This window comes from Suncus etruscus, chromosome 10, assembly GCF_024139225.1.
Source record: "Suncus etruscus isolate mSunEtr1 chromosome 10, mSunEtr1.pri.cur, whole genome shotgun sequence".
Taxonomy (NCBI): domain Eukaryota; kingdom Metazoa; phylum Chordata; class Mammalia; order Eulipotyphla; family Soricidae; genus Suncus; species Suncus etruscus.
The window spans coordinates 11,865,881-11,893,322 of record NC_064857.1 but is presented as its reverse complement, the minus strand read 5'-3'; the positions used below and the strand labels follow the sequence as shown (position 1 = coordinate 11,893,322).

General features: G+C 38.2%; 1 protein-coding gene across 2 annotated transcripts in view; it reads left to right on the top strand.

Moving 5' to 3' along the window:
• Positions 1-2,180: 2,180 nt before the first annotated feature.
• WWP1 (WW domain containing E3 ubiquitin protein ligase 1) overlaps positions 2,181-27,442 on the top strand; it is an 88,266-nt gene continuing 63,004 nt past the window's right edge. For both annotated transcript variants that reach the window (XM_049782143.1, XM_049782142.1), the window contains exons 1-4: positions 2,181-2,277; positions 18,173-18,263; positions 23,700-23,838; positions 25,016-25,140. In XM_049782143.1, the coding sequence (XP_049638100.1) occupies positions 18,194-18,263; positions 23,700-23,838; positions 25,016-25,140 (334 nt within the window). In that variant the 5' untranslated portion in view covers positions 2,181-2,277; positions 18,173-18,193. The remainder of the gene's footprint in view (positions 2,278-18,172; positions 18,264-23,699; positions 23,839-25,015; positions 25,141-27,442) is intronic.

The following is a 27,442-nucleotide window of genomic DNA, read 5'->3' as shown; positions in this document are numbered from 1 at the left end:
GATCAAGTGGGTTTCATCTTGGTGATGCAAGTATGATGATGATTGAGTATAGACACATTAATCATCACATTACTAAAAGGAAAGATAAAAATCATATTAATCAACGCAAAGAAAGCATTTGACAAGATCCAACAACACCTATTCATGATTAAAACTAGAGGTGGAAGGAACCTTCCTCAAAATGGTAACAGCTATCTATAAAAATTCCATAGGTAGTATTATTCTTAATGGTGAAAAACCTAAAGCATTTTATAGGTCAAGATATCCATTCTCTCTACTTTTATTCAACACAGTATTAAAAGTGCTCACAACAGCAATCAGGCAAGAGAAGAAAATCAAAGGGGCCCAAATTGTAAAAGAGGAAGTCAAACTATCTGTATTCACAGGTGGCGTGATAAATATCGGAAACCACAAAGAAAGATCCTAGAAGCAATAAAGCAGTACAGCAAAGCAGCTGGTTACAAAGTCAATACACAAAAGTTGGTTGCATTCCTTTGTACATGTAACAACTCATAGGGAGAAAGATCAAAGTGTCTATTTCATTTACTGTCAAAAACCACCATGTACATAGGAATCAATAAAAGAGGTGAGAGACCTATACCACGAAAGATTCAAAATACAGTTAAGAAAGAAAGAACCTGAAGAGGATCTAAGAAAAAATGGAAAAACATTCTATGCTTGTGTATGGGAAGAATCAAATGCTATCAAAATGACCATCTTACCTAAAGTGCTATATAGATTTAATGTAATCCCTAGTCTAATTTAGACAATATTCTTCACGAACTTAGAACAGTCACTTAAAAAGGTTGTCTGGAACCATAAATGACCTCAAATAACCAAAACCCTACTGAAACACAAACTGAGAGGCATCTCATTACCTAACTTGATGCTCTACTACAAAGTGATAGTGATCAAAATAGCAGGGTATTGGAACAAAGATAGAGTTTCAGACCAGTGGATCAGAATAGAATGCCCAGTGGCAAACCCCCAAATATATGGTCAATTAATCCTTGACAAAGGAGTTGAGAACATAAAATGGAATAAAAACAGCTTCCTAACAAATGCTGTTGGGACAGTTGGATAAACACATATAAAAAGTGGATCAAAGACCTTGATATCAGACCTGAATCCATAAAATACATTGCGGAAACAGGCAGAACACTCCCAAGTCCTAGACCTCAAAGGATTCTTCCAACCATGTGCCAATGGCAAGGGCTATAGAATCAAATCTGAATGAATGGGATTACATTAAACTAAAAGGTTTCTTTCTGGCAAAAGAAACGGGCTAAAGCTAAAAGACAGCTGACTGAGTCGGAGAAAATATTTTTACTCAGCACCTAAGATATCTAGGATGTACAAAGTATTCATAAAAGTTGTGCAAAATCCAAAACCCCATTTAAAATTGGGGAGAAAAATGAATAGAAACCTCTCTGAGGAAGACCAGCAAATAGCCAAGAGGCACATGATGCTCATAATCACTATCATTAAGGAAATCCTAATCAATATGACAATTAGATATCATCTTGTATCAGTTAGAATAGCACATACCAAAAATACTGGAGACAACTTGTGTTGGCAGGGATGCGGTGAGAAAGGAACTCTCATCCACTTTAGTGGGAATGTTGCCTGATCCATCCCCTATGTAAAATTGTATGAATGAATCTCAATAAACTCAGAATCTACCATATTGTACCATAAGATGTTACACCCCCCCACACACACACACACGATGCATCTTATGAAGTGTCTGCCGCCTTGAGCTGAAGCCTGAATGCAGGGGAGGAGAGCATCTAAAAATTATGTGCGTTTCATGGTCAAGAGTGTCTTATGGGGTGTAAAATACAGTATCTGCTATATAACCCAACAATTCTGCTTTTGGATATCTATCCCCAAGGCAGAAAAACATTCATCCAAGGGCCCAGTGTGATAACACAGCGGTAGGGTGTTTGCCTTGCATATGGCCAACACAGGACAGACCTGGGTTCGATTCCTGGCATCCCATATGCTTCCCCGAGCCTTCCAGGAGTGATTTCTGAGCTCAGAACCAGGTGTAACCCCTGAGCACAACTGTGCACCTTATTTTAGATTATCCACTTTATCTTATATGCTCTACATATACTGCTTTAATAATTGCATTTCTTATAACAAGTGTCACACTGAAAGTTATTTATTTGTTTACAGGTTCGTCTCCTCACTAGACTATGAGCTCCTTGAAAGAAGGAATCGTGTGTTACTCATCTTTATATTCCCAGTGTCTAGCACAGTTCCTGGTACATAGTAAGTGTTGACTTTTTTTTTAAAAAAATAAAGACTATTTAGCAAACTTAGTATGCATTTGATAAAGCCTTTTTAGACCTATGCAAGCTTATTGTTGTTACATATACACGTATGTTGTTATAAGTATATATGGCTGTAGACCTTTAATACCTAAGGTTCAATTTCCTCATCTGTAAGATAGGGGTACTATTCAATGTTTTACTAAAATGTTCAATGTAAAGAGTATATGTAATAATGGGTTATACTTTAAGGTCCATGCAACTTAGCAGATCAAGTGTTAAATCTACATATTGAAATTCATAATTTTATTTGCTCTGGTTTTGGTTTTGTTTTATTTTGTTTTATTTTGTTTTTTTGGTTTTTCGGGCCACATCTATTTGATGCTCAGGGGTTACTCCTGGCTAAGCACTCAGAAATTGCCCCTGGTTTGGGGGGACCATATGGGACACCGGGGGATCGAACCATGGTCCTTCCTTGGCTAGTGCTTGCAAGGCAGACATCTTACCTCTAGCGCCACCTCGCCGGCCCCATTTGCTCTGGTTTTTGTTTGATTGATATTTGGTGGCCATATACCTGGCTCTACATGCAGAGATCAATCCTGTTGAGCTCAGGGGACCATATGGGGTTTCAGGTATTGAACTCAGGTCATCTGTGTGCAAGGCAAGTGCCTTACATACTATATTATTACTCTGGCCTGTGTCTTCCTTTTTAAGGTGAATGGTAACATTTTGAACCAGCTATATCATAATTTGAAATTTAAAATTCAGTTACTTGCTAACAGAGACATGCGCTCTTGAATCTTAAGGATTAATTTATAATGACTAGGAAGAAATAGCATGGGCTCAGAAATCCAGGTACAGAAAGACTTCAGAAATAGAATAAGCATTCTTTAATTTAGTTGGCCCTGATCCCACCCCAATTGTTTGAAACGTAAAAGCTCTTTTCTTTAATGTATGGCCATAACGACATTAACTTTTTTGTTAGTGTTATTTTTAAGTGAAAGTTAAAAAGGTGTTGATACTTGACTTTTAGTCACACAGTGTTCCAGTACCCATCCCTTCCAACAGTTTTCATTTCCCACCACCAATTTCCTAGTTATCTTCCTGTTGTCCCACTTTCACCCTAACCCCTAGCCTGTCCATAAAGCACTCTTTCCTCTCAATGCCAATTCTTCAGAGTGATCGTTTACAACTATTACTGTCATTTCTCTGTGTTAACTGCACTTTCAACCCAACATTTCTATTGTCTTTGGGTATTATTCTCATACAATAGGTTATTAATTTTTTTTTTGTTAATCCAAAAGATGAGTGTGATCATTCTATGCCTGTCCTCTCCCTCTGATTCATTTCATTCAGATATTCCCCATATTCATCCTTGTATAAACAAATTTGATGACCTCATTTTTTCCTAACAGCTAGATAGTATTCTTGTGTGTAAATATAGCAGTTTCTTGAGCCACTCATCTGCTCTTGGACACTTTGGTCACTTCCAGATTTTGACTATTATGAATAGTGCTGCAATAAACATAGGAGCGCAGATCCTTTTCTGCACAGTGTTTTGGGGTACCTAGGATATAGTGGTATTGGATTGAATGGGAGCTCACTTTGTAGTTTTTTGAGGAATATCCATATTGTTTTCCAAAAAAGAATGGACCAGTCAGCATTCCCACCAGCAGTGAATGCGAGTCCCTTTCTCCCCACCTCCTTACGAGCACTGATTCTTCTTATTCTTCTTGATATATGACAGTTTCTCTGGTGTGAGTTGATATCACACTGTTTTGATTTACATGTCTCTGATGATTGATGACATGGAGCATTTTCGCATGTGTCATAAGTATCCTTATAGGAACTGCATTGAATCTATATAATGCTTTGGGGAGTATTGCCATTTTAGTGATATTAATGTTTCTAGTCCTTGGGCAGGAGATGTGTTTCCAATTCCTCACGTCCTCTTTTATTTTTTGAAGTAGTGTTTTGTAGCGACTGTTGTTAATTCCAATATACTTGAAGCACAGTTGTGAGTGGGATTGCTTTTTGAATAATTTTTCTCTTTTTTCATTTTTTTTATATAAGAAAGCCCTGAGCTTTTAAGTGTGATCATTTTGTTGCCTGCTGCTTTACTGTATAAATCTATATGATTATGATTTTTTCCTTTTATTGATAATAGTGTATTACATTGAGTTGTGTATGTTAAATCATCTCTAAGATGAATCCTACTTAATCCTGGTGTATGATCTTTTTTTTTTTAATTTATTTAAACACCTTAATTACATACATGATTGTGTTTGGGTTTCAGTCATGTAAAGAACACCACCCATCACCAGTGCAACATTCCCATCACCAATGTCCCAAGTCTCCCTCCTCCCCACCTGACCCCCGTCTGTACTCTAAACAGGCTCTCCATTTTCCTCATACATTCTCGTTATTAGGACAGTTCAAGATGTAGTTATTTCCCTAACTAAACTCATCACTCTTTGTGGTGAGCTTCCTGAGGTGAGCTGGAACTTCCAGCTCTTTTCTCTTTTGTGTCTGAAAATTATTATTACAAGGGTGTCTTTCATTTTTCTTAAAACCCATACATGAGTGAGACCATTCTGCGTTTTTCTCTCTCTCTCTGACTTATTTCACTCAGCATAATAGATTCCGTGTACATCCATGTATAGGAAAATTTCATGACTTCATCTCTCCTGACAGCTGCATAATATTCCATTGTGTATATGTACCACAGTTTCTTTAGCCATTCGTCTGTTGAAGGGCATCTTGGTTGTTTCCAGAGTCTTGCTATGGTAAATAGTGCTGCAATGAATATAGGTGTAAGGAAGGGGTTTTTGTATTGTATTTTTGTGTTCCTAGAGTATATTCCTAGGAGTGGTATAGCTGGATCGTATGGGAGCTCGATTTCCAGTTTTTAGAGGAATCTCCATATCGCTTTCCATAAAGGTTGAACTAGACGGCATTCCCACCAGCAGTGGATAAGAGTTCCTTTCTCTCCACATCCCCGCCAACACTGTTTATTCTCATTCTTTGTGATGTGTGCCATTCTCTGGGGTGTGAGGTGGTATCTCATCGTTGTTTTGATCTGCATCTCCCTGATGATTAGTGATGTGGAACATTTTTTCATGTGTCTTTTGGCCATGTGTATTTCTTCTTTGTCAAAGTGTCTGTTCATTTCTTTTCCCCATTTTTTGATGGGGTTAGATGTTTTTTTCTTGTAAAGTTCTGTCAGTGCCTTGTATATTTTGGAGATTAGCCCCTTATCTGATGGGTATTGGGTGAATAGTTTCTCCCACTCAGTGGGTGGCTTTTGTATCCTGGGCACTATTTCCTTTGAGGTGCAGAAGCTTCTCAGCTTGATATATTCCCATCTGTTAATCTCTGCTTTCACTTGCTTGGAGAGTGCAGTTTCCTCCTTGAAGATGCCTGTAATGTCCTGGAGTGTTTTGCCTATGTGCTGTTCTATATATCTTATGGTTTTGGGGCTGATATCGAGGTCTTTAATCCATTTGGATTTTACCTTCGTACATGATGTTAGCTGGGGGTCTAAGTTCAATTTTTTGCAAGTGGCTATCCAATTGTGCCAACACCACTTGTTGAAGAGGCTTTCCCTGCTCCATTTAGGATTTCCTGCTCCTTTATCAAAAATTAGGTGGTTGTATGTCTGGGGAACATTTTCTGAGTATTAAAGTCTATTCCACTGATCTGAGGACCTGTCCTTATTCCAATACCATGCTGTTTTGATAACTATTGCTTTGTAGTACAGTTTAAAGTTGGGGAAAGTAATTCCTCCCATATTCTTTTTCCCAATGATTGCTTTAGCTATTCGAGGGTGTTTATTGTTCCAAATGAATTTCAAAAGTGTCTGATCCACTTCTTTGAAGAATGTCATGGGTATCTTTAGAGGGATGGCATTAAATCTGTATAATGCCTTGGGGAGTATTGCCATTTTGATGATGTTAATCCTGCCAATCCATGAGCAGGGTATGCGTTTCCATTTCCGTGTGTCCTCTCTTATTTCTTGGAGCAGAGTTTTATAGTTTTCCTTGTATAGGTCCTTCACATATTTAGTCAAGTTGATTCCAAGATATTTGAGTTTGTGTGGCACTATTGTGAATGGGGTTGTTTTCTTAATGTCCATTTCATCCTTATTACTATTGGTGTATAGAAAGGCCATTGATTTTTGTGTGTTAATTTTGTAGCCTGCCACCTTGCTATATGAGTCTATTGTTTCTAGAAGCTTTTTGATAGAGTCTTTAGGGTTTTCTAAGTAGAGTATCATGTCATCTGCAAACAGTGAGAGCTTGACTTCTTCCTTTCCTATCTGGATTCCCTTGATATCCTTTTCTTGCCTAATCGCTATAGCAAGTACTTCCAGTGCTATGTTGAATAGAAGTGGTGAAAGAGGACAGCCTTGTCTTGTGCCAGAAATTAGAGGGAAGGCTTTTAGTTTTTCTCCATTGAGGATAATATTTGCCACTGGCTTGTGGTAGATGGCCTTCACTATATTGAGAAAGGTTCCCTCCATTCCCATCTTGCTGAGAGTTTTGATCAAGAATGGGTGTTGGACCTTATCAAATGCTTTCTCTGCATCTATTGATATGATCATGTGGTTTTTATTTTTCTTGTTATTGATGTTGTGTATGATGTTGATTGATTTACGGATGTTAAACCAGCCTTGCATTCCTGGGATGAAACCTACTTGATCGTAGTGGATGATCTTTTTAACGAGGCATTGAATCCTACTTGCCAGGATTTTGTTGAGGATCTTTGCATCTGCATTCATCAGTGATATTGGTCTGTAATTTTCTTTTTTGGTAGTGTCTCTGTCTGGTTTAGGTATCAAGGTGATGTTGGCTTCATAAAAGCTATTTGGAAGTGTTTCTGTTTGTTCAATTTCATGAAAGAGTCTTGCCAAGATTGGCAGTTGTTCCTCTTGGAAAGTTTGATAGAATTCATTAGTGAATCCATCTGGACCTGGGCTTTTGTTTTTTGGCAGACATTTGATTACTGTTTTAATTTCATCAATGGTGATGGGGGTGTTTAGATATGCTACATCCTCTTCCTTCAACCGTGGAAGATTATAAGAGTCCAAGAATTTATCCATTTCTTCCAGGTTCTCATTTTTAGTGGCGTAGAGTTTTTCAAAGTGGTTTCTGATTACCCTTTGAATCTCTGTCATATCAGTAGTGATCTCTCCTTTTTCATTCCTGATACGAGTTATCAAGTTTCTCTCTCTCTCTTTCTTTGTTAGGTTTGCCAGTGGTCTATCAATCTTGTTTATTTTTTCAAAGAACCAACTTCTGCTTTCGTTGATCTTTCGGATTTTTTTTTTTGAGTTTCTACTTCGTTGATTTCTGCTCTCAGCTTTGTTATTTCCTTCTGTCTTCCTATTCTTGGGTCCTTTTGTTGAGCATTTTCTAGTTCTATTAGCTGTGTCATTAAGCTACTCAGGTAAGCTCCTTCTTCCTTCCTGATGTGTGCTTGCAAAGCTATAAATTTTCCTCTCGGTACTGCTTTTGCTGTGTCCCATAAGTTCTGATAGTTTGTGTCTTTATTGTCATTTGTTTCCAGGAACCTTTTGATTTCCTGCTTGATTTCATCTCGGACCCACTGGTTATTGAGCATGAGGCTGTTTAACTTCCAGGTGTTAAAGTGTTTCTTCTGAGTCCCTTTGGAGTTCACAAATAATTTCAGAGCCTTGTGGTCAGCGAAGGTAGTCTGCAAAATTTCTATCCTCTTGATCTTATGGAGGTATGTTTTATGTGCCAGCATGTAGTCTATCCTGGAGAATGTCCCATGTACATTGGAGAAGAATGTGTATCCAGGTTTCTGGGGATGGAGTGTCCTATATATATATCCACTAGGCCTCTTTCTTCCATTTCTCTCCTCAGGTCTAGTATATTCTTGTTGGGTTTCGGTCTGGTTGACCTATCCAGTGTTGACAAAGCCGTGTTAAGGTCCCCCACAATTATTGTGTTGTTGTTGATATTATTTTTCAGATTTGTCAACAGTTGTATTATATATTTTGCTGGCCCCTCATTCGGTGCATATATGTTTAGGAGAGTGAATTCTTCCTGCTCTACGTACCCCTTGATTAATATAAAATGTCCGTCTTTGTCCCTTACAACCTTCCTGAGTATAAAGTTTGCATTATCTGATATTAGTATGGCCACTCCAGCTTTTTTATGGGTGTTGTTTGCTTGGATAATTTTTCTCCAGCCTTTTATTTTGAGTCTATGTTTGTTCTGACTATTCAGGTGCGTTTCTTGTAGACAGCAGAAGGTTGGATTGAGTTTTTTGATCCATTTAGCCACTCTGTGTCTCTTAACTGGTGCATTTAGTCCATTGACGTTGAGAGAAAGAATTGTCCTCGGATTTAACGCCATCTTTATTTCAAAATTTGGTGTGTCTTTTGGGTAGTCTTGTCTTAGATTAGGTCTTTCAGTTTTTCTCTTAAGACTGGTTTTGTGTCTGTGAAGTTTCTGAGCTGTTTTTTGTCTGTGAAACCATGTATTCTTCCATGAAACCGGAAAGTGAGTTTTGCTGGGTATAGTATTCTGGGTGAAGCATTCATTTCATTCAGTCTTGTCACAATATCCCACCACTGCTTTCTGGCATTGAGTGTTTCTGGTGACAGGTCTGCTGTAAATCTCAGGGAAGCTTGCTTGAACGTGATTTCCCTTTTTTATCTTGCTGTTTTCAGAATTCTGTCTCTATCTGTGGGATTTGTCATTGTGACTAGGATGTGTCTTGGGGTGGTTTTTCTGGGGTCTCTTTTGGTTGGTACTCTTCGGGCATGCAGGATTTGATCACATATATTCTTTAGCTCTGGAAGTTTCTCTTTAATGATGTTCTTGACCTTTGATTCTTCCTGGAAATTTTCTTCCTGGGTCTCTGGGACTCCAGTGATTCTTAAGTTGTTTCTGTTGATCTTATCATAGACTTCTATTTTCATCTGCTCCCATTCTTTGACTAATTTTTCCATTGTCTGCTCATTTGCTTTAAGTTTTTTGTCCAATCTCTCCTGCTGTATGGAATTGTTATGTATCTCATCTTCCACAGCACCAAGTCTATTCTCAGCTTCTGATACCCTGTCCCAGAGCTTATCCATTTTGTCATTCACTTCGTTTACTGACTTTTTCAGTCCTGTTAGTTGACATGTTATTTCAGTTTGGAGTTTTGTGATTTCTGTCTTCATATTTTCTTGGTTCTTATTAGTGTTCTGTTCAACTCGATCCATGGTTTCTTGGAGTCCGTGAGCATCTTCCATATTGCTAGTCTAAAGTCCTTATCTGAGAGGTTGATTAGTTGGTTGGTCATTATCTGGTCCTCAGAATTGTCATCTTCATTCTCTATGTCTGATGCTGGCCTGCGTTGTTTCCCCATTGTCACACTTGTGGGTTTTTCTTCGTGATGTGGTGGTATTCATTGTCTATGTGATGCAGGCCGCACACTCCTCTGGCTCCTCCCTTTCTGGATGGGCTGACTTGCCTCTAAGGGAGGGGAGTCCTCCGTGGATGAAGCCTCACACTGGGTCAAATCTTAGGCCCGAGCATGCAACAGAGAAGACAGTCCGGAGAGAAATGATTGCTTCTGTGATATAGCACCATTCTTAGTGTAATTTTTCCTTTTTGTTGCAATGGTGTTCTTTCCTTAGAAAGAGTGCACGGCCGCGTAGCGAAGCGGAGTGGCCGTGCTCCGCTGGAGCCTCTTTTTCCCCACTCGCAAGAGTTTCACCCAAGAGGACAGTAGACAGACATAGACAGGTCACACTCACAGTTTTTCACAGTTGGGCCCCACTGGGCCGGTGTACTTTCGCGGATTTTCCCCGCCTGGTGTCACACACAGGGAGCCGGCTTTTGCAAAGCCTTGCCGGTTTTCATGCTCTGTAGTCCCTCCCTGAAAATGGCGTCTGGGCAAGCGAGGTTTCTGGAGCCTCTTTTTGCCCCACTCGCAAGAGTTTCACGCAAGAGGACAGTAGACAGACATAGACAGGTCACACTCACAGTTTTTCACAGTTGGGCCCCACTGGGCCGGTGTACTTTCGCCGGTGTATGATCTTTTTGATGCATTATTTGATCTTACTTGTTAGTATTTTTTTTTTAAGGATCTTTGCCTCTGTGTTCATCAAAGATATCAGCCTGCAGTTGTCCATCCCCCCTCTCGTTTTGGGGTGTCTGCTTTTAGTGATGTTTTCTTCATAGAAACTATTTGGAAGTGTTTCTGTTTTTTCAATTTCCTGGAAGAGCCTGAAAATATTGGCAGTTGGTTCTCTTTAAAAGTTCAAGACTACTATGTAGTAGGTTAGGTACATAGGGGACCACATATTCTAGCAGCCCTGGGGGTGAGGGAAAAGGATACGGGAGATAGGACAAAAACGGAGGTGTAGGGAGGACAATTTGGTGATGGGAATCCCCCCTGATATTATGTAAATATTTAACTGAAATATTATTGTCAACAACATGTAAACCACTATGATCAAAATAAAAATTATATTTAATAAAAAAAATTTGAAATAATTCAAAAAAAAGTTTGAAATAATTCACTGTGAATCTCGGCCTGGGCTTTAGTTTTTGGGAAGCTTTTGATTGCTATTTCAATTTCTTCAATACTGATAGGTCTGTTCGGGTATTCCAAGTCATCTTAGTTATAGTCTTGGGAGGTTATAGGAGTCCAAGAATTTATCCATTATTTTTTAGTTTCTCTTATTTTGTGGCATAGAAGTTTAAAAGTAATCTCTGATAATCCTTTGAATTACTGTGGTATCTGTTGTGATTTCCTTTTCTGAATTTATTTTTTGGGTTCTCTCTTATTGTCGAAGAAAACAAACTATTGCATTCATGTATCCTTTAGATTAATTTTGAGAATTTCATTTCACTAACTTCTGCTCTAAGTTTTATTATTTCCTTTCTCCTGAATGCTTTCAAGCTCATTTTGTTGTACATTTTTAATTTCCTAAGTTGTTCAGTCAATTTGGGATCTTCTTTCTAATAAATGTTTGCCAAACTATAAACTTTGTTCTTAATTTTTCTTCTTTCTGTTCTGTTGCTGTTCTAGCAGCTCATATCCCCATTCTCATTTCCAGGAATCTTTCAATTTCTTCTCTGACCCACTGGATGTTGGATAATTAGCTATTTATTTTTCAGGTGCTTTCAGTCTTTTTTCTATGTTTCTGTTTTAGATTAACATCTGTTTTCAGTGATTCCTCATCTGAGAAGGTATTCAGTATGATTTCTGTCCTTTTGACTTTGTGTATGTGTATGTTTTTGGTCCCAGCACATAGTCTTTTCTCAAGAATGTCCCATGTACACTAGTTAATAATGTGTATTTGGCTTTTGGGACAGGGCATGGCATGCATACACGCACTCTCTTTCTCTCTCTCTCTCTCTCTCTCTCTCTCTCTCTCTCTCTCTCTCTCTCTCTCTAATATATATAATTATATATATATATAATTAAAGAGAAGGGCATATATATTTAATTTCTTCCTTCAAAGCAAGGTTTTCCTTTACTGAATTTTAGTGTAGTTGATCTATGGAGAGATGACAGTTGTCTGCATTGTATTGCTATAAATGTCTTCTCTAACGTCTACAGTTCTAAGTATTTTACATGTATCTTGATCTTTAAGAAATGAACTTTGGGCCTGGAGAGATAGTACAGTGGTAGGGCATTTGCCTTGTATGTGGCTGACTCAGGAGGGACCCTGTTCAATTCTTGGCATCCCATATGGTTTCCTGCTTACCAGGACCGTTTTGTGAGCACAGAGCCAGGAGTAACTCCTGAGCACCGCTGGGTGTGGCCCAACAACCAACCAATCCATCAGTCACCACCCTGATACTTTGAGAGGGATGTTTGCTTGGAGAATGTCTTTCAGCCTTTGACTTTGAGTCTTTGTTTACTTTGATTGTTCAGATGTGTTTTTTGTAGGCAGTAGAATGTTGGGTTCCATTTTCTAATCCTTCCTCTCATTCTGTGTCTCTTAATTGTTGCATTTAGTCCATTAACTTTGAAAAACATTGCCATGGAGTTTTGTGCCATAGAACTTTGGTATGTTTGTTGAATTTGTCTTATATCAAAGTAGCCTCTAGTAATTCTCTTGAAGATGGTTTTGAGTCGGTGAAGTTCCTGAGCTATTAATTATCCATGGAGTTTTACATTATTCTTTCAGATCTGAATGAGAGTCTGGCTGGTAAAGTATTGTTTTTGAGGTGTTCATTTCATTGAGATTTTTCACTATATCCCACCACTGTCTTCGGGTCAGATGTTTCCTTTGGTAAATCTAAAGGAATGTATGTGATTTATATGTAATTCCTGTTTTGATCATGTTGCTGTCAGTATTCTATTCTATCTTTAGGATTTTCATCATTCTGAATAAATATGCCTTGAGATGTTTTTTTGGAACTCTTTTATCTGGTACACTTCAAGCACCCAGGATTTGGGTGCTTACTTTCTCCCAGTCTGGAAACTTCATAGTGATGATGTCTTTGTTGCTTCTTTATGGTGTTTTTTCCTATTGGCTTTCTGGAAACACAATGATTCTTAAGTTGTTTCTGTTGAATTTATTCTACAGTTCTTTTGTCATTGTTGTTTACCTTGAGTCTTTTTTTTTTTTTGTTTTGTTTTTTGTTTTTTGGGCCACACCTGGTGACGCTCAGGGGTTACTCCTGGCTATGCGCTCAGAAGTCGCTCCTGGCTTGGGGGATCATATGGGACGCTGGGGGATCAAACCGCGGTCCATCCTAGGCTAGCGCTGGCAAGGCAGACACCTTACCTCTAGCGCCACCATGCCGGCCCCTACCTTGAGTTTTTATTCCATCTTCTGTTGTTCATTTTCTGCACCTTATCTTCGAACTCGCTGATACTGTCCTCAGCAGCTGTTACTCTGCTGGTGAGGCCTTCCATTGAATTTTTCATTTTGCCTACCAAAATTTTTAGTTCTGATATTTCTATTTGTATATTCTCATTTTTGTTCTTGTATCCTCCAGTGTTTTATTGGCAGTATATTTCTTTCTTTCCTTTTTTTTTTTTTAAATATATTGAACATCCTAAACATTTTCACCCTGACTTCCATTACAGGTAGATTTTCTAGGGAATTAGTTCTACTGATTGGGTTTGCAGATTGCACTCTTCACCCACAAGGTGTGGTGGGGTTTTGTACTACTTTACCAAGTTTCCTTCTGTAGGCTCAAGGTACTTATTTCTTATGTCACGGTCAGTCTTCTTCATTGCCAGAGAGATTTAAGGGGAATTTATGATGGTGTAAGATTTTAAAATTCTTTTGAAATAATGAATCCAGTGTGCAGTTCATCTTGGTTTGGTCATTGGCATCATGTATGGACGCCTAAGCTTGTCAATGATGTGAGGGCACAGAGCTATAAGTTAGCCCTGAGCACTGGCAAGTGTGAGCCCCACAAAAGAAAAAGAAACTCAAGTTATAAATCCTATGACTGTTTGACTTTTTTCTTTTCAGCAATTAGATTTTTAATTCATCAATAAAGCTAGTTAGATTTCTGTGATCTACTTGCAAAGGAATGTTATTTTTACCTCTCTTTAGGCTCCTCATTTGCTGTTCAAAGAGAGAACTGCCTTTTTCTTGGGAATTAGTTACATACCATCTGTAAAGGAAACCCCTATTTTCTTCATATCCATCAATTTTGATGAATTATTAATCATATTTTCCTATATCTAATTCCTTGTCATCCATGAATTCTTGAAAGTTTAAACATTTTGAAACCTGAACTTTCTTAGATTATCTGTAATTTATGGAATTTAACCATAAATTTGTCTTTCTCTAGCCCATGAAGTAATTTCTCCTCTGAATTTGTTTTTCTTTATCAACTATTAAAAAGGTTGCAAAACTAGCATCTTTATTATATAGGAAAATTAACTCAGAAGTTTTCACATATATCACATTTTAAGTTTAAGTTTTAGTTTAAGTTTTTTGGGTTTTGCCAAACCCTGTCATGATCAGGGTTCTATGTTGTGCTCTGGTTCTTTGCTCATGCATCATTCCTGGTGGTGTTCAGGGACTTCATGCGGTACCAATAAATTGAACCTTAGTTGGCCACATGCATTGCAAGGACTTTCCCTGATATACTGTCTCTCCAGCCCAATCATTATACACTGTAAAGAAAATATTGAAGGAGGAAAAATGGTGGGGAGACAGCAGAAGCAGTAGGGTAATAATACAGAGTAGCCTGAAGATGCCTAACAGCTCATCCCTGAGCGACCCGAGCATGAAATTCTCAAAACCCCTGACTCCACAACAAGGCATTAGAGACCTGGAGAAGAAGCAAAGTCTTCTTTACTAGATCAAATATCAAGCACTAGGAGAGTTTGGCAGAAAAATAATATGGCAATGGAGCAATATTAGAGAACAGAAACTGAGCTCGAAGTAGTGACTGCAGCTGCAGTGTTCACAGAGACAGAAGTAAGTATTGCTCTGAATTGGTCTTGCAGCAGGGCTAAGAATTGTGGAATGTTGTATGGACACGTAAGCCCAAGTTGCAGATATTAGTGTAGAAGGGAGGGAGCAGTAGCCAGGCTACAATAGGAGGGCACTGATTAAGCCATACCAGTCTTTAAAGGTGCTGCTAGACAGAAAACAATGGGGTATGGTCACGAGATGGAGGTGCCTTTGCTAGGAGACGGTCTGGGAGTGCCACCCTTATTCCAAAGGCTCGACTCTGAGCAGCAAGACACTGACTTGTCGGGTGGCCCAGACTCTTTGCCCAAGTGACACAAACATTAACCTTGAGGAAGTAAGGAACGATCCAAGGCTAAGTCTGACAGAAAAGGAGGGCCCCAAAGCAGTGTGGCTGTGAGACGGCCAGCCAGGGCAGTGAGGTAGCAGTGAGGCCAGTTTCCTTCACAGCCTCACATTGATTCTAGGCAAAGAGCCCCACCACAACACATACAAAACTACCACAAACTGCAGTTGTCACAATGGGAGGGCAGTGCAGAACCCCACAACATATAGTGAATGAAGATAGTAATTCCAAGGACTCAAAAAAAAAAAAAAAACATTTGAAATTCAGGATCCACAATACCCCATGATTCTGGATTGCTGCTTCAATGATTATAGAATCATAAAACTGTCATAGAAAATGAACAGAAAAATATGAAGTCATGATAGCCACTAAAAGAATCCTTATCTCTTTTGTCATTAAGAATTAGAAGTATTTCAGGCCCGGAGAGATAGCACAGCGGTGTTTGTCTTGCAAGCAGCTGATCCAGGACCAAAGGTGGTTGGTTCAAATCCCAGTGTCCCATAGGGTCCTCGTGCCTGCCAGGAGCTATTTCTGAGCAGACAGCCAGGAGTAACCCCTGAGCAACGCCGGGTGTGGCGCAAAAACCAAAAAAAAAAAAAAAAGTATTTCTCCATCATTTCATTGTAGTGTTAAACCTTGGTGCTTGGACTAAGGGGAAGATGTTATTGCTCAGAACTCCTGTTAGCCTATTTTTTTTACCTCCTCAATATTAAATTTCTTAGTAGTTTCACTTGTATGAGTTACCCAAATTCCTTTAACCATTTTCTACCAATGGATATTTGAGTATTCTTTGTTTTGTTGTGAAGAATATTTATACATGCACAAAACTCCAAAATTTTTATGATTTCTATCTACCTGTTTATTGAAGGACATGTAGATGTTCAATTTCATATGGAACTGTCAAATTGCTTCCCAACACTGTTAATGAAACACCTTACAAGAGTCACCACTGTTGATATTTTCTCCTCCTCTTTATTTGGCACTATTAAATTACTGGTGTTTGCTATTCTGTGAGTTTTACATTATCATCTGATGTAGTTTCTGTGTGTGTATTGTGCTAGGCATGTAATTCAGATCCTCATATATGCAAGGAATATGCTGTAGAGCTGAGTGATTATTTCTCAGCTCCATAAGTCATGTGGTTGTATGTAAACTTGTATTTCTCTCATGAATAGTGAGCTTTATTTTTATGTCTGTATATATTTACTGACCTTACAGTCTGTGTGTTTGTGTGTTGTTGTTCTTTTTGGCTTTCAAGTTCCTATTTTTTTTTCACCACTTTGCATACTGTTTAAATTTGGCAGAGGGGAGAGGGCATGTATTTTTGGTTTGTGTTTTGTTTTGAGGCCATATCCAGTAGTGCTTAGGGCTTACCCTTGGCTTTGCATTCAGGATTCACTTCTGGTGGGACGCAAGGGACTTTGTATGGTGCTGGAGAACAAACCAGTCTGCTTCATGCAAGGCAAAAGCCCTATCTGCTCTATATATTGCTCTATATATTTCTCTCTATAAGCTTACTGGTGTAAGTTTTTTATCATTAAAACACTAATTCCACATATGACTGAAATTATTGATAATTGTCTTCTACTGAAATTATTAAAATTATCTTCTACTGCCTAATTGTCCAGAAATACACAAACTTCATCTTTTTTAATAGTTGAGTAGAATTTCATTACATATACATGCCATATACATATACATACTTTACTCTTTATTTGATATAGCCGCTCCTGTTCTTTTTCTGCTTCAGGCTTTAAACACTGTACTCCATGCTTTCCGAATTTATAATATCTTTTTTGCTTTCTACTTTTATCTTTTTCTTTTCTAGCTGAACTTCATTCCTAAGCCAAGAGTTTTGCTTGATTTTTCCCTCACTTTATTGGATTTTAGACCATACCCAGTGGTGCTTCAGCTGTGCTCAAGAGACCATCTAGGGCTAGGGATGGAACTCAGGGTTCTTGATGCAAAAATATGCTCTTTAGCTGAGTTACCTCCCTAGCCGTCACTTTGTATCTTTTGACTGGTGAATTCAGACCATTTCTAGTTAGGGAAATTTTAATTTAGCATGCATGATTACTTCTATTTCATCTTTTATGCTGATATATTATTATAGTAGTTTTGTATCCTGGTGGATTTTTTTTTTTTTTTGAGACCATGCGTTTTCATCTGCCATTTCCTTTAGACATTCAGTTCGTGTTAGAGAACTTTCAGGTATTTATCTCTTCAAACATCTCTTCTTCCCCTTCACCTACCTCTATTTCTTCCCTTGGAATTCCTGTGATTCTGAGGAATTTTTCTTTTTCATACTGTCAGATAAATCTCTTAAATTTTATTCATGTTTCTCATTCTTTTGGGGGAACTGGGAACTGAGCACACTCAGCTGTGCTCAGGGCTTACTGTTTGCCCTGTACTCAGGAATCATTCTGATGGTACTCAGGGGGCTATATAGAATGCTGGTGATCAAACTTGTTTTAGCTGTGTGCAAAGCAAGACCTCTCCCTGCTGTACTGTACTATCTCCAGACTCATATTACCTCTTCTTTATTAATAATGTTGTGTACCTTGTTTTTAAGGTTATTGATTCAATATTAAGTTTTCATTTTGCTACTAAGATTTTAACTAGTCTTAACTAGTCTTTTTTTTTTTTTTCTGCTTACTCCTGACTTTGTAATCTTGGTTTATTTTGGGGGGGACTATATTGTGGTTTCAGGAATAGACAGGGGTTGGCCTCATGCATTAATTTCTTTTTTATATCTCTGGCCAAATAATGAATAATTTTACTGTATTATTTTTTTGGGAGGGCCACACCTGGTGAAGCTCAGGGGTTACTCCTGCGTCTGCATTCAGAAATCACTACTGGCTTGGGGGACCATATGGGACTCTGGGGATCAAACCGTGATCCATCCTTGGTCAGCAGCGTGCAAGGCAAACATCCTACTGCTGTGCCACTGCTCCGGCCCCCTAATTTTACTATATATTTCTGAAATGTTTGTAGTGCTGTTTTGTTTGAATGGATTAAAACAATTTGTGCTGGGTTAAATTACTTATTTTTGTAAGGTTTATTATTTTATAAAGATTTTTAAATTGAAAATAATATTCTAACACTTGAATTTTTTTTTGTTTTTAAAAACAGGTTTAAGCTGAGTTTTAGGACATGGCCACTGCTTCACCAAGGTCTGACACTAGTAATAACCATAGTGGAAGGTTACAGTTAAAGGTAACTGGTAAGTTATTTTCATAGTTTAAAATAGCTATTCACAATGACCTCCTTACTGGACAGGGCTTGCTGTATTGCCCTTAATTGGGAGGGGAAACTAGAGGATACTCCACACCAGCCTGACTTCAATGTAGGATGTGCAGATTTCAGGATCTTTAATACAGAAAGAAACCTGATGCCAACAATAGGGCTGCGTGAAAAATATAACTGTATTGGCACTATGGACAATGACTTGGATTGAATAAACTAGTTTGCCTGGAGCCTAGAGTTGGTCTTGTGCCAGGAAACTTCAGGGGTAGTGGTCTCCTTGTATTTAGACCAAGGCTATTCCTTTCTATGACCCCCATATTTTGGTGGGCCTATGCAAACAATATTTGCCACTCTAACACTTTTTACTGTGCCCTTTTGAATAACCCAAAAAAAAAAAACTCTTAAACTTTTGATGTTAACTTAAACTAATATGCATGTGCATGAATATATAAAAAACTATGCCTTCAAAGTTAAGGAGTCACATAAATCTCATGGCTTTACGTTGCTTTGTGTACTGCTAAGAAATGTTATAATGTACTACAATCTGGGGACTTGTGGACAAAGTAAATGTACATGGGTTCTGCCTTATTTTTCTTAATGTTTTTTTGACTGTAAGTTCAATATTTAGGCATCAGCAAGGGGATTTCTTCTGAGAACTCTGTTTATGGGCGATTGTTCTTTCACTGTAACTTTACCTTGTCCTCTTTGCATCATTGTTCTCATAATTAAAAATTAAAAAATTAAAAAAAATAAAATAAAATAGTGATTCACTGATAAAACTTTTGTTTTGTTTTTGGGCTACTCCGGGTGGTGCTCACGGGTTACTCCTGGCTCTGTGCTCAGAAATCACTACTGGCGGCCTTGGAGGATCATATGGGGTGCCAGGGGTCTAACCCGGGCTGACTATATGCAAGGCAAATGCCCTACTCACTGTGCTATATCGCTCTGGCCCCTGATGAAACTTTTTTTTCTTTTTTTTTTTTTACACCCCCTTTCACCAGTGCAGCTTCGCACCACCAATGCCCCCTATTTCCCTCCTCCCCCACCCTCTGCTTATATTCAAGACAGGCATTCCATTTATCTCACTCACTACCATTGTCATGATAGTTGTTAGTATAGTTTTTTTCTCTAACTGCACTCACCACTTTTTGTGTTTTTGAACCATACTCAGCAGTGCTCAGGATTTACTCCTGGCTCTGTGCTCAGAAGTCACTCCTGGCAGGCTCAGAGGACCATCCAGGATACCAGGGCTCAAACCCAGGTTAGCCACATGCAAGGCAAAACACCCAACCTGCTGAGGCTATTGCTCTGGCCCTGATGAAACTTTGTTTAAAAATATTTTTCTTAGATATTTTACAACGTATCTTTTGATTGATAGTTCTAGAATTTGGATATTGGTTTAATCTCATTGCGGTTGCTCATTGATAGTTCTAGAATTTGGATATTGGATTAATCTCATTGCCATTGCTTGAATGATTGTTAGGATGGAGGATACTGAAGACTTCTTTTTTAGTTATTCAGTCAGTCATTGGGCAGATATCTGTAAGTTGCTTTACATATATTAGAAAACAGTCTTGTTACTACATAAACTGTGAGACAGTTTAATTTGTGAGTGATCATTAATTGAACACAGTGAGAAAGCTGTTTTATGTCTACCTGGATTGGACATGATTTATAGACATAGCAAAAAGAATAAGAGCAGGTCTCACAAGGGTAACACAGTAATTCTTGCAGAAGGGACCAGTTGCTCTCTTGTTAGATTGGCATTTAGTGGGAGAGGGATCAGACTTGCAAAAGTATCAACGTCTGGCTTCACATTGCCACCAACAATGAAAAGGACTTCATTCCTGTTGCTCTCTATCCTCCTCAGGCTTAGGTATTGCCAGTGTTCTTTCTTTTGGTCATTTTATTTTGAATTTCTCTGATGATCAGAACAGTGTACTGGCTGTGGGTGTGAGTGGCCTTCCTCCTAAGGAGAGTGGTAAAGTCTAGTTTGAAAATTTTTCTCATGCAATCATTTCAAAGTACATGAAGTTGGCATGACAGCCTGAATTACACATTGTACTCTCCTTTGCCTTAATACTAACATTGTCTTTTGAAGGTGCTCTGTGTTTAGAATCACCTTGACTGTTTGGTTTTGCCATAAGAAGGTAGAGAGTTGGAGAGAGTACAGTAGATGGGGCATTTGCCTTGCAGACAGCTAACCCTCCTATAATCTCCAGGACCACATGGCTCCTAAACCCCATCAAGTGTGATCCCTAAACACAGCCAGGAGTAAGCCCCAAGCACTTTTGGGTGTTTCCCTAAAAACAGAATACAAAAAAGGATAGGAAAGTCCTAATTTCAGGAAAGAAATTAAACTTTATAGGTAAAGCCCATCTATAGCCCTCTGCTTGCCTTAAATATTTTACCCCTTTATCTTGAAAAAAGGAGAGTTAAAAGGACAGAATCCTCATTTCTTTTTTTTTTTGTTTGTTTGTTTTTGGGCCACACCCGGTGACGCTCAGGGGTTACTCCTGGCTCTGTGCTTAGAAGTCGCTCCTGGCTTGGGGGACCATATGGGACGCCGGGGGATCGAACCACAGTCCGTCCTAGGCTAGCGCTGGCAAGGCAGACACCTTACCTCTAGCACCACCGCGCCGGCCCCTGAATCCTCATTTCTAAGGTAGTCTTGTTTCATAACTGCCTGTTCCGAGCAATTAGGAGAGTACTTTTCCTTTTCCTTCAGTAATCTGAAGGTGAGATGCAGAGACATCACATGGTAGAGACTTCTGGGACTTGTGAATTTCTTCAGATCAAATATTTAGGAATTTTCTACCCTGACACTGATAATTTATAATGTGAAGTCTCTTTGTCAGGTTACTTCCCAATTTTTTATCCTTTTCAGTGACATTATAAGAGCTTTGACCCATTTTAAAATTTGGGTTTTTTTTTTGTCTTTGTTTTGTTTTGCTTTTTGCTGAATTAAAGATTAATTAAAATTAATTAATAGATTAAATTCTATTTTGAACAATTATTAATATCTGTTTTTCTTGCAAATATTTTCTGCTGTTCTTTTTGTTTGTCTTTTGACATTGTTTTTTTGGGGGGTTGTTTTGCTTTTATATTTTAGAAACTGTTTTATATCGTTATTTATAAAGTTTCATGCATACAACATCCTAACACCACAGTCTCCATCAGAGTGTGGGAAATTTTCAATTTTCACCATTATTTCAGGGTCCTCTCCCTATATCTTCCACCTATTCCCCAATTGCCCCCTTAGTAACAGTATTCTGAAGACCAGTTCTCAGGTTCTTTTGCCTTTGATTTCATTACTATGTTTCTTTGTATCCCTCTTATGAAAGAGATCATTCTATATTTTTTTCCTTTTGAGTAAAGTTCACTCAATTTGATACTCCTCAAATCCATGTACCTAGCAGCAAATTGCCTGTTTTTATCTTTTTTATAGCCAAGTCAGTATATTCCACATGCCACAGTTTTTTCATCCAGTCATGTGTTGGATACTCACTTTGCTTGCTTGCAGATTTTGGCTATTGTGAATAGTGCTGCAGTGAGCTTAAATTAAGCAAATTTGACAATGTTTCTGCAAAACATCTGTTTTAGGTTTCAATGAACAGTCTCTATTTCATCTCTGTGTGTGTGTGTGTGTGTGTGTGTGAGAGAGAGAGAGAGAGAGAGAGAGAGAGAGAGAGAGAGAGAGAGAGAGAGAGAGAGAGAGAGAGAGAGAGAGAGAGAGAGAGAGAGAAGGAAAGAAGGATAACATCTGTGTTATTTCTTTTTAACACAAGGATATGCCCTTTTTGTTTGGCTGGGCTTTTTGCCAGTGTTTTTGCTCTGGTTTTGCTGGGGTTTTTGCCAGGTTTTTGCTCAGATTTTGCTGGTTTTGGTTTTAGGAATTACTCCTGGCAGGCTCAAGGAACCATATGGAATGCCGGGGATCTAATCTAAGTTGACCACTTACAAGGCAAACACCCTACCCACTGTATTTTACTATTGCTTTAGCCCTGGATATGCCCAGTTTTAATGATGCTCTCTGTTGAAAGGTCTCTCCCTAAGCATTTTATATCATCCTGTACTGACCTCTCCTGCTGTCATCATATATAGAAAGGTCTTATCTGGGGGCTGGAGAGATAGCACAGCGACAAAGTGTTTGCCTTGCACACAGCCAATCTAGAACGGATGGTGGTTTGAATCCCGGCATCCCATATGGTGCCCTGTGCCTGCCAGGAGCAATTTCTGAGCTCATTGCCAGAAGTAACCCTGAGTGCAGCTAAGTGTGATCCAAAAAACAAACAAAAAGCCTCTGGTAGGCTGGGGGACCATATGGGATGCCAGGAATCGAAACAGTTCCCTCCTGGGTCGTCCGCATGCAAGGCAAACGCCCTACTGCTTTGCTATCTCTCTGGCCCCATAGTGTACTTTTAAATTCATATAGTTGTAAAGGATGTGGAGACATGGGTTTCCATATTTCTGTACTGTTAGAAATCTTAAACAGTTACTTAGAGGCCAGGTATCTTTCCTGGCTGTGCTCAGGAGACCATATGGGGTTCTGGGGATCAAACTTAGGTCAGCAGCATGGAAGGCCCACTGTACTATCCACTCTAGCCACTAAAGCAGTCACTTTAGGAAATAGTCTGGTCATTCTATGGTCCAGTATTTTCACTTCTAGATACATGCACAAATGAAAATGCATCCATACAAAACCTACTGAATTAATTTTGATCATAATAGTTGGGGCTGGGGAGATAGCACAGCGGAAGGGCATTTGCCTTACATGCAGCTGACCCAGGATCATAATAGTTAAAAAGAGAAACTAATCCTTATAAAATGTTGAATGAATAAAAATAAAAGGTAATATATAATATGATAGAATATTGCTCATCATAAGGAAAATAATTATTGAAACATGATACACCTTGAAATGTTTAAGCTTTTGTGTATAAACCTTGAAAACCTGCCAAGTGATAGAAACCAATAATAAATGGAATACAAACTTATTAATACATTTATATCAATTGTCCACAGTTAGCCAACCTAAAGTGACTCAAAATAGATTTAAAGTTCTGGGGAATAGGGGGTATAGGAAGGCTTGGAAAGGAAATAGGATGTCTGCATAGTGGCGCAGGGTTTGCAGATAGTATGTTTAAAATTGATTTTGGTTATGCTTGTGTAATTAAAACTAAAACTCTTGAAATATATAGGTTGAATAGATAATATGCAAAGTGTGTGAATTATATTTTAGTAACACAAATTTCAGTTGTTTTAGGCATAATATAACCTATTGTGCATGTATTTTTTTTATTCTGTCAGCAAGAATAGTTCTGTCAACAGAACAAGTTCTATTTTTTGACTTAGTAGAAAATACTGCTTTTGAAGAGTATTTATTTTCAAGTGATTGTCGTGTTTGTTGTAGTTTCTAGTGCCAAACTAAAGCGAAAGAAGAACTGGTTTGGAACAGCAATCTATACAGAAGTAGTTGTAGATGGAGAAATTAAGAAAACGGCAAAATCCAGTAGTTCTTCTAACCCAAAGTGGGATGAGCAGCTAATTATGTAAGTATCTTGTATATGGAATCTATGGGGGAGGGTGCTGATTAGAAAGAGAGAGAGAGAGAGAGAGAGAGAGAGAGAGAGAGAGAGAGAGAGAGAGAGATGTCTGATCATAGTGTATACTATTCTTTTAAAATTATATGAGAGCAGGCATAATAATCCTTACCTTACCATATAAAATAATTTTATATAACTGAATTTTATCTCACTGCTTTGTAAAACTGAAAACATAATCAGTTACTTTAATTTTGGCATTTCTGAGTTATGTTACAAATGTTTTTAAAATAATTTTTATTGTGTCCAAAAGTGAAAAACATCTTTCACAGTAATATTTAAGGTACATAGTGACAATGAACCAGGGCCATTCCCACCACCAGGGTTGGTCTTTCTCCACCCCTTTGCCCAGCATGTGTCCCATATTTCCCTCTTCTGCCCCTCCTTCCCCAGGGCTAATGTAACTGTTCCCCTCTCTGTATACCTTGTTGTAGATTGGGTATCGATTCTGTTGTTGTTGACTTAGGGTTTGGTGTTTAAGTCTGATCATTTTTTATTTCCAGTCAATGTTCATGCGACTGTTTGGACTTGGTACCATTCATTTTTATTTTACCCCTCAATTCATGAGGCAGAACAAGATGATTTGAGTTGTGTGGTTCTGCTGGAAGAAGACAAAAAAAAAATTATGTTTTTAAACTATTGCTATCAGTTGTCTTGAAGCTTTAGAATTGTTTTAAATTAGAAATAGTGTCATCGAATGCCAGTAATCTTAAAAAAGAAATAGTGTCACATTTTATAATCACATGTATTGCTAATTAGAAAAAATAGCTATTTAAGTTCTAAAAATGTTTTTATTTATAAAAAGCTTTTGGCTACAAGTATTTTGCCTCAACTAAACTGAATTAAAGACCTTTAAAATGATTAAAGTGGGCCGGGAAGGTGGCGCTAAAGGTAAGGTATCTGCCTTGCAAGCGCTAGCGTAGGATGGACCGCGGTTCGATCCCCCAGTGTCCCATATGGTCCCCCCAAGCCAGGGGCGATTTCTGAGCGCATAGCCAGGAGTAATCCCTGAGCATCAAACGGGTGTGGCCCAAAACCCCCCCCCAAAAAAAGATTAAAGTAAATGATTTATTAGGAATTATAATTTAGAATAACGACAGACTTTGTATTTATTAAACTTTTACAGAAATGTGACCCCACAGACTACATTGGAATTTCGAGTTTGCAGTCATCATACTTTAAAATCAGATGCTTTGTTAGGAAAGGCAACTATAGATTTGAAACAAGCTCTGTTGCTACACAATAGAAAATGTAAGTTTTTTGTTCTAACTTGTTTCTTTAAAACTTGATTTAATATAAGTAACTGTCTACATCAGAACCATAAGCTTTAATAATGCTGTGACCATGTTATCTAAATTATGATAATTATAAAAATAAGTAAAAGGAGGGAAATAATTTATTATTAAAGATATCTAAATATTTTTTAAAGCTTCACATCAAACAAAAAACTTAAGACACTTTGAAAACATCTTAAAGTTTAAAAAAACAAAAGAAATCATAATTAGTTTATTCTTTTGGAAGAGAACTTTCATTATTACCTAAAAGTACTTCTATATGGCATTAGATGGATAATCACATTCATCTTGGCAAGTTTTTCCTGAAAATTACAGATTTACAGAGTGATCTCAGTTTTTCATTAATACCCATTTATTACTAAATTATTATTTATTTAACATGTCTTAAAACAAAAAAAAATGATGAGCATACTGTTCACAGTTTTATTTATACAGAATTGCAGTATAAAAAGCTAAGGCTTTTTTTTTTAGACTATATGTATAACAGTTGGGATTATTCCATTTTAGTTTAGTTTTGTTTCATTCTCTTAATGTTAAATAATTTACATCCTGGAATAATTCAGTGGTAGCTGGTTTTTATAATTTTTATAAGCGTAAACTACAGTATAGTTTTATGGTATATCACATTTTTAAAACTTTTCTCACCTCCCTGTTTTTGTGATGACCGACCAGGTTTTATTACACATATACCAAGTTACAAGGTTTTCTGGGGCTAATGAATCTGGTTGCAGCACTTACGTACTCTACATTGGTGCTCACTGGAAATTGATCTCCTTTAGTTGTGATTTTTTTGTTTGTTTGGGGGGGGGGCATACCTGGTGATACACATGGGTTACTACTCCTGCCTATGTGCTCAGAAATTGCTCCTGGCTCGGGACGCCTAGGAACAATCGGAGGCCTGTCCTGGGTTAGCCTTGTCCAAGGTAAAAGTCCTACTTCTGTGCCATCGCTTCAGCCCTTTAGTTGTGATATTTGTGTGCATTCTGGTCGTAGTACCTGCTGAAGAGACCTGAGATGCTTGTGCATGCTTGCCAGATGTTGGAGTACTAGTCACAGTGCTGACACATCTTCATTTGTCATGTTCACTGGAGCTTGCACACCTGGTTTGCACTAGTATTCACATACCTGGCTTTAGGACTCTGGAAATGACTCAGGTTGGCACATGAGGACAGCATGGTTGTTCAAATTTGCTTTATGCATTAGCCTCAGAGCCATCCCTGCAAGACTGTACATTGTGACTCAAAACTATATATGATAAGCACCTTAGCTTGCTTCCAATTTTGTTATATTATTCTGTATTAAACTTCAAATGTAGTAATTATCTTTCATACAAAGATTAGACTAAACTCAATGATTTTGTAGGAAGGTTGTAATGTCTAGGGACTTGACAGAAATAATCTGAATTATAATAGTAGCTTCCTATACACCTCTCAGTGATTAGTAATGTTTTCTTTTATACTTGGAAGATACATAGTTTTTCCAGGGCCATCCCACCGACTGAGCAGTCTGAAAATTGGAAATATGTTTTATTATCATTTTGGGATCTAAAAGCTGTAGTAGACCAGATTTTTGGCAGGGTCAGTATCATCTGAGAACTTTTTCCTTGGCTTGTAAGTGGCTATTATCTTTAATTAGTTTTCATATCATCTTCCCTGTCTGCATTTCTGTCCAAATGTCTTCATTTTATAAGAAAACAGCCATGTTGGATTTTGGCCATCCATATGACATCATTGTAACTGCATTGCCATTTTACATTTCCTATTTACAGTTGCTGCTCCTTCATGTCTTCTTCCTTCCTCCTCTGTCGTCTTCATCTCCTCCTCCTCATTTTCTTCTTCCTCTTCCTTTGCATCTTCTCCTTTCCCTCTACCTCCTCTACCACTTTCTTCTTCTCCTCAGAACATACTGATTTTATCCTTAGCTGCTGTTGCTCCGCTTTCAAGGCCTTCCTTTGAATTTTTAAATTCACATACCAAACTTTAGTTCTGTCACTTCTTTTTTTAAAAAAAAAAACAACTTATTTATTGATTGATTGGTTTTTGGGCCACACCCAGTGGTGCTCAGGGTTCGATCCTGGCCCTGCACTCAGCAATCACCCCTGGCAGGCTGGAGCACCATATGGGATGCTGGGAATCAAACCGGGTTCCTCCCCAGGTTGGCCACATGCAAGGCAAATGCCCTATCATTGTGCTATTTCTCTGGCCCCTAGTTCTCACTTCTTACTGTGTTTGCTCATTTCTGATAGCATGCTTTATTGT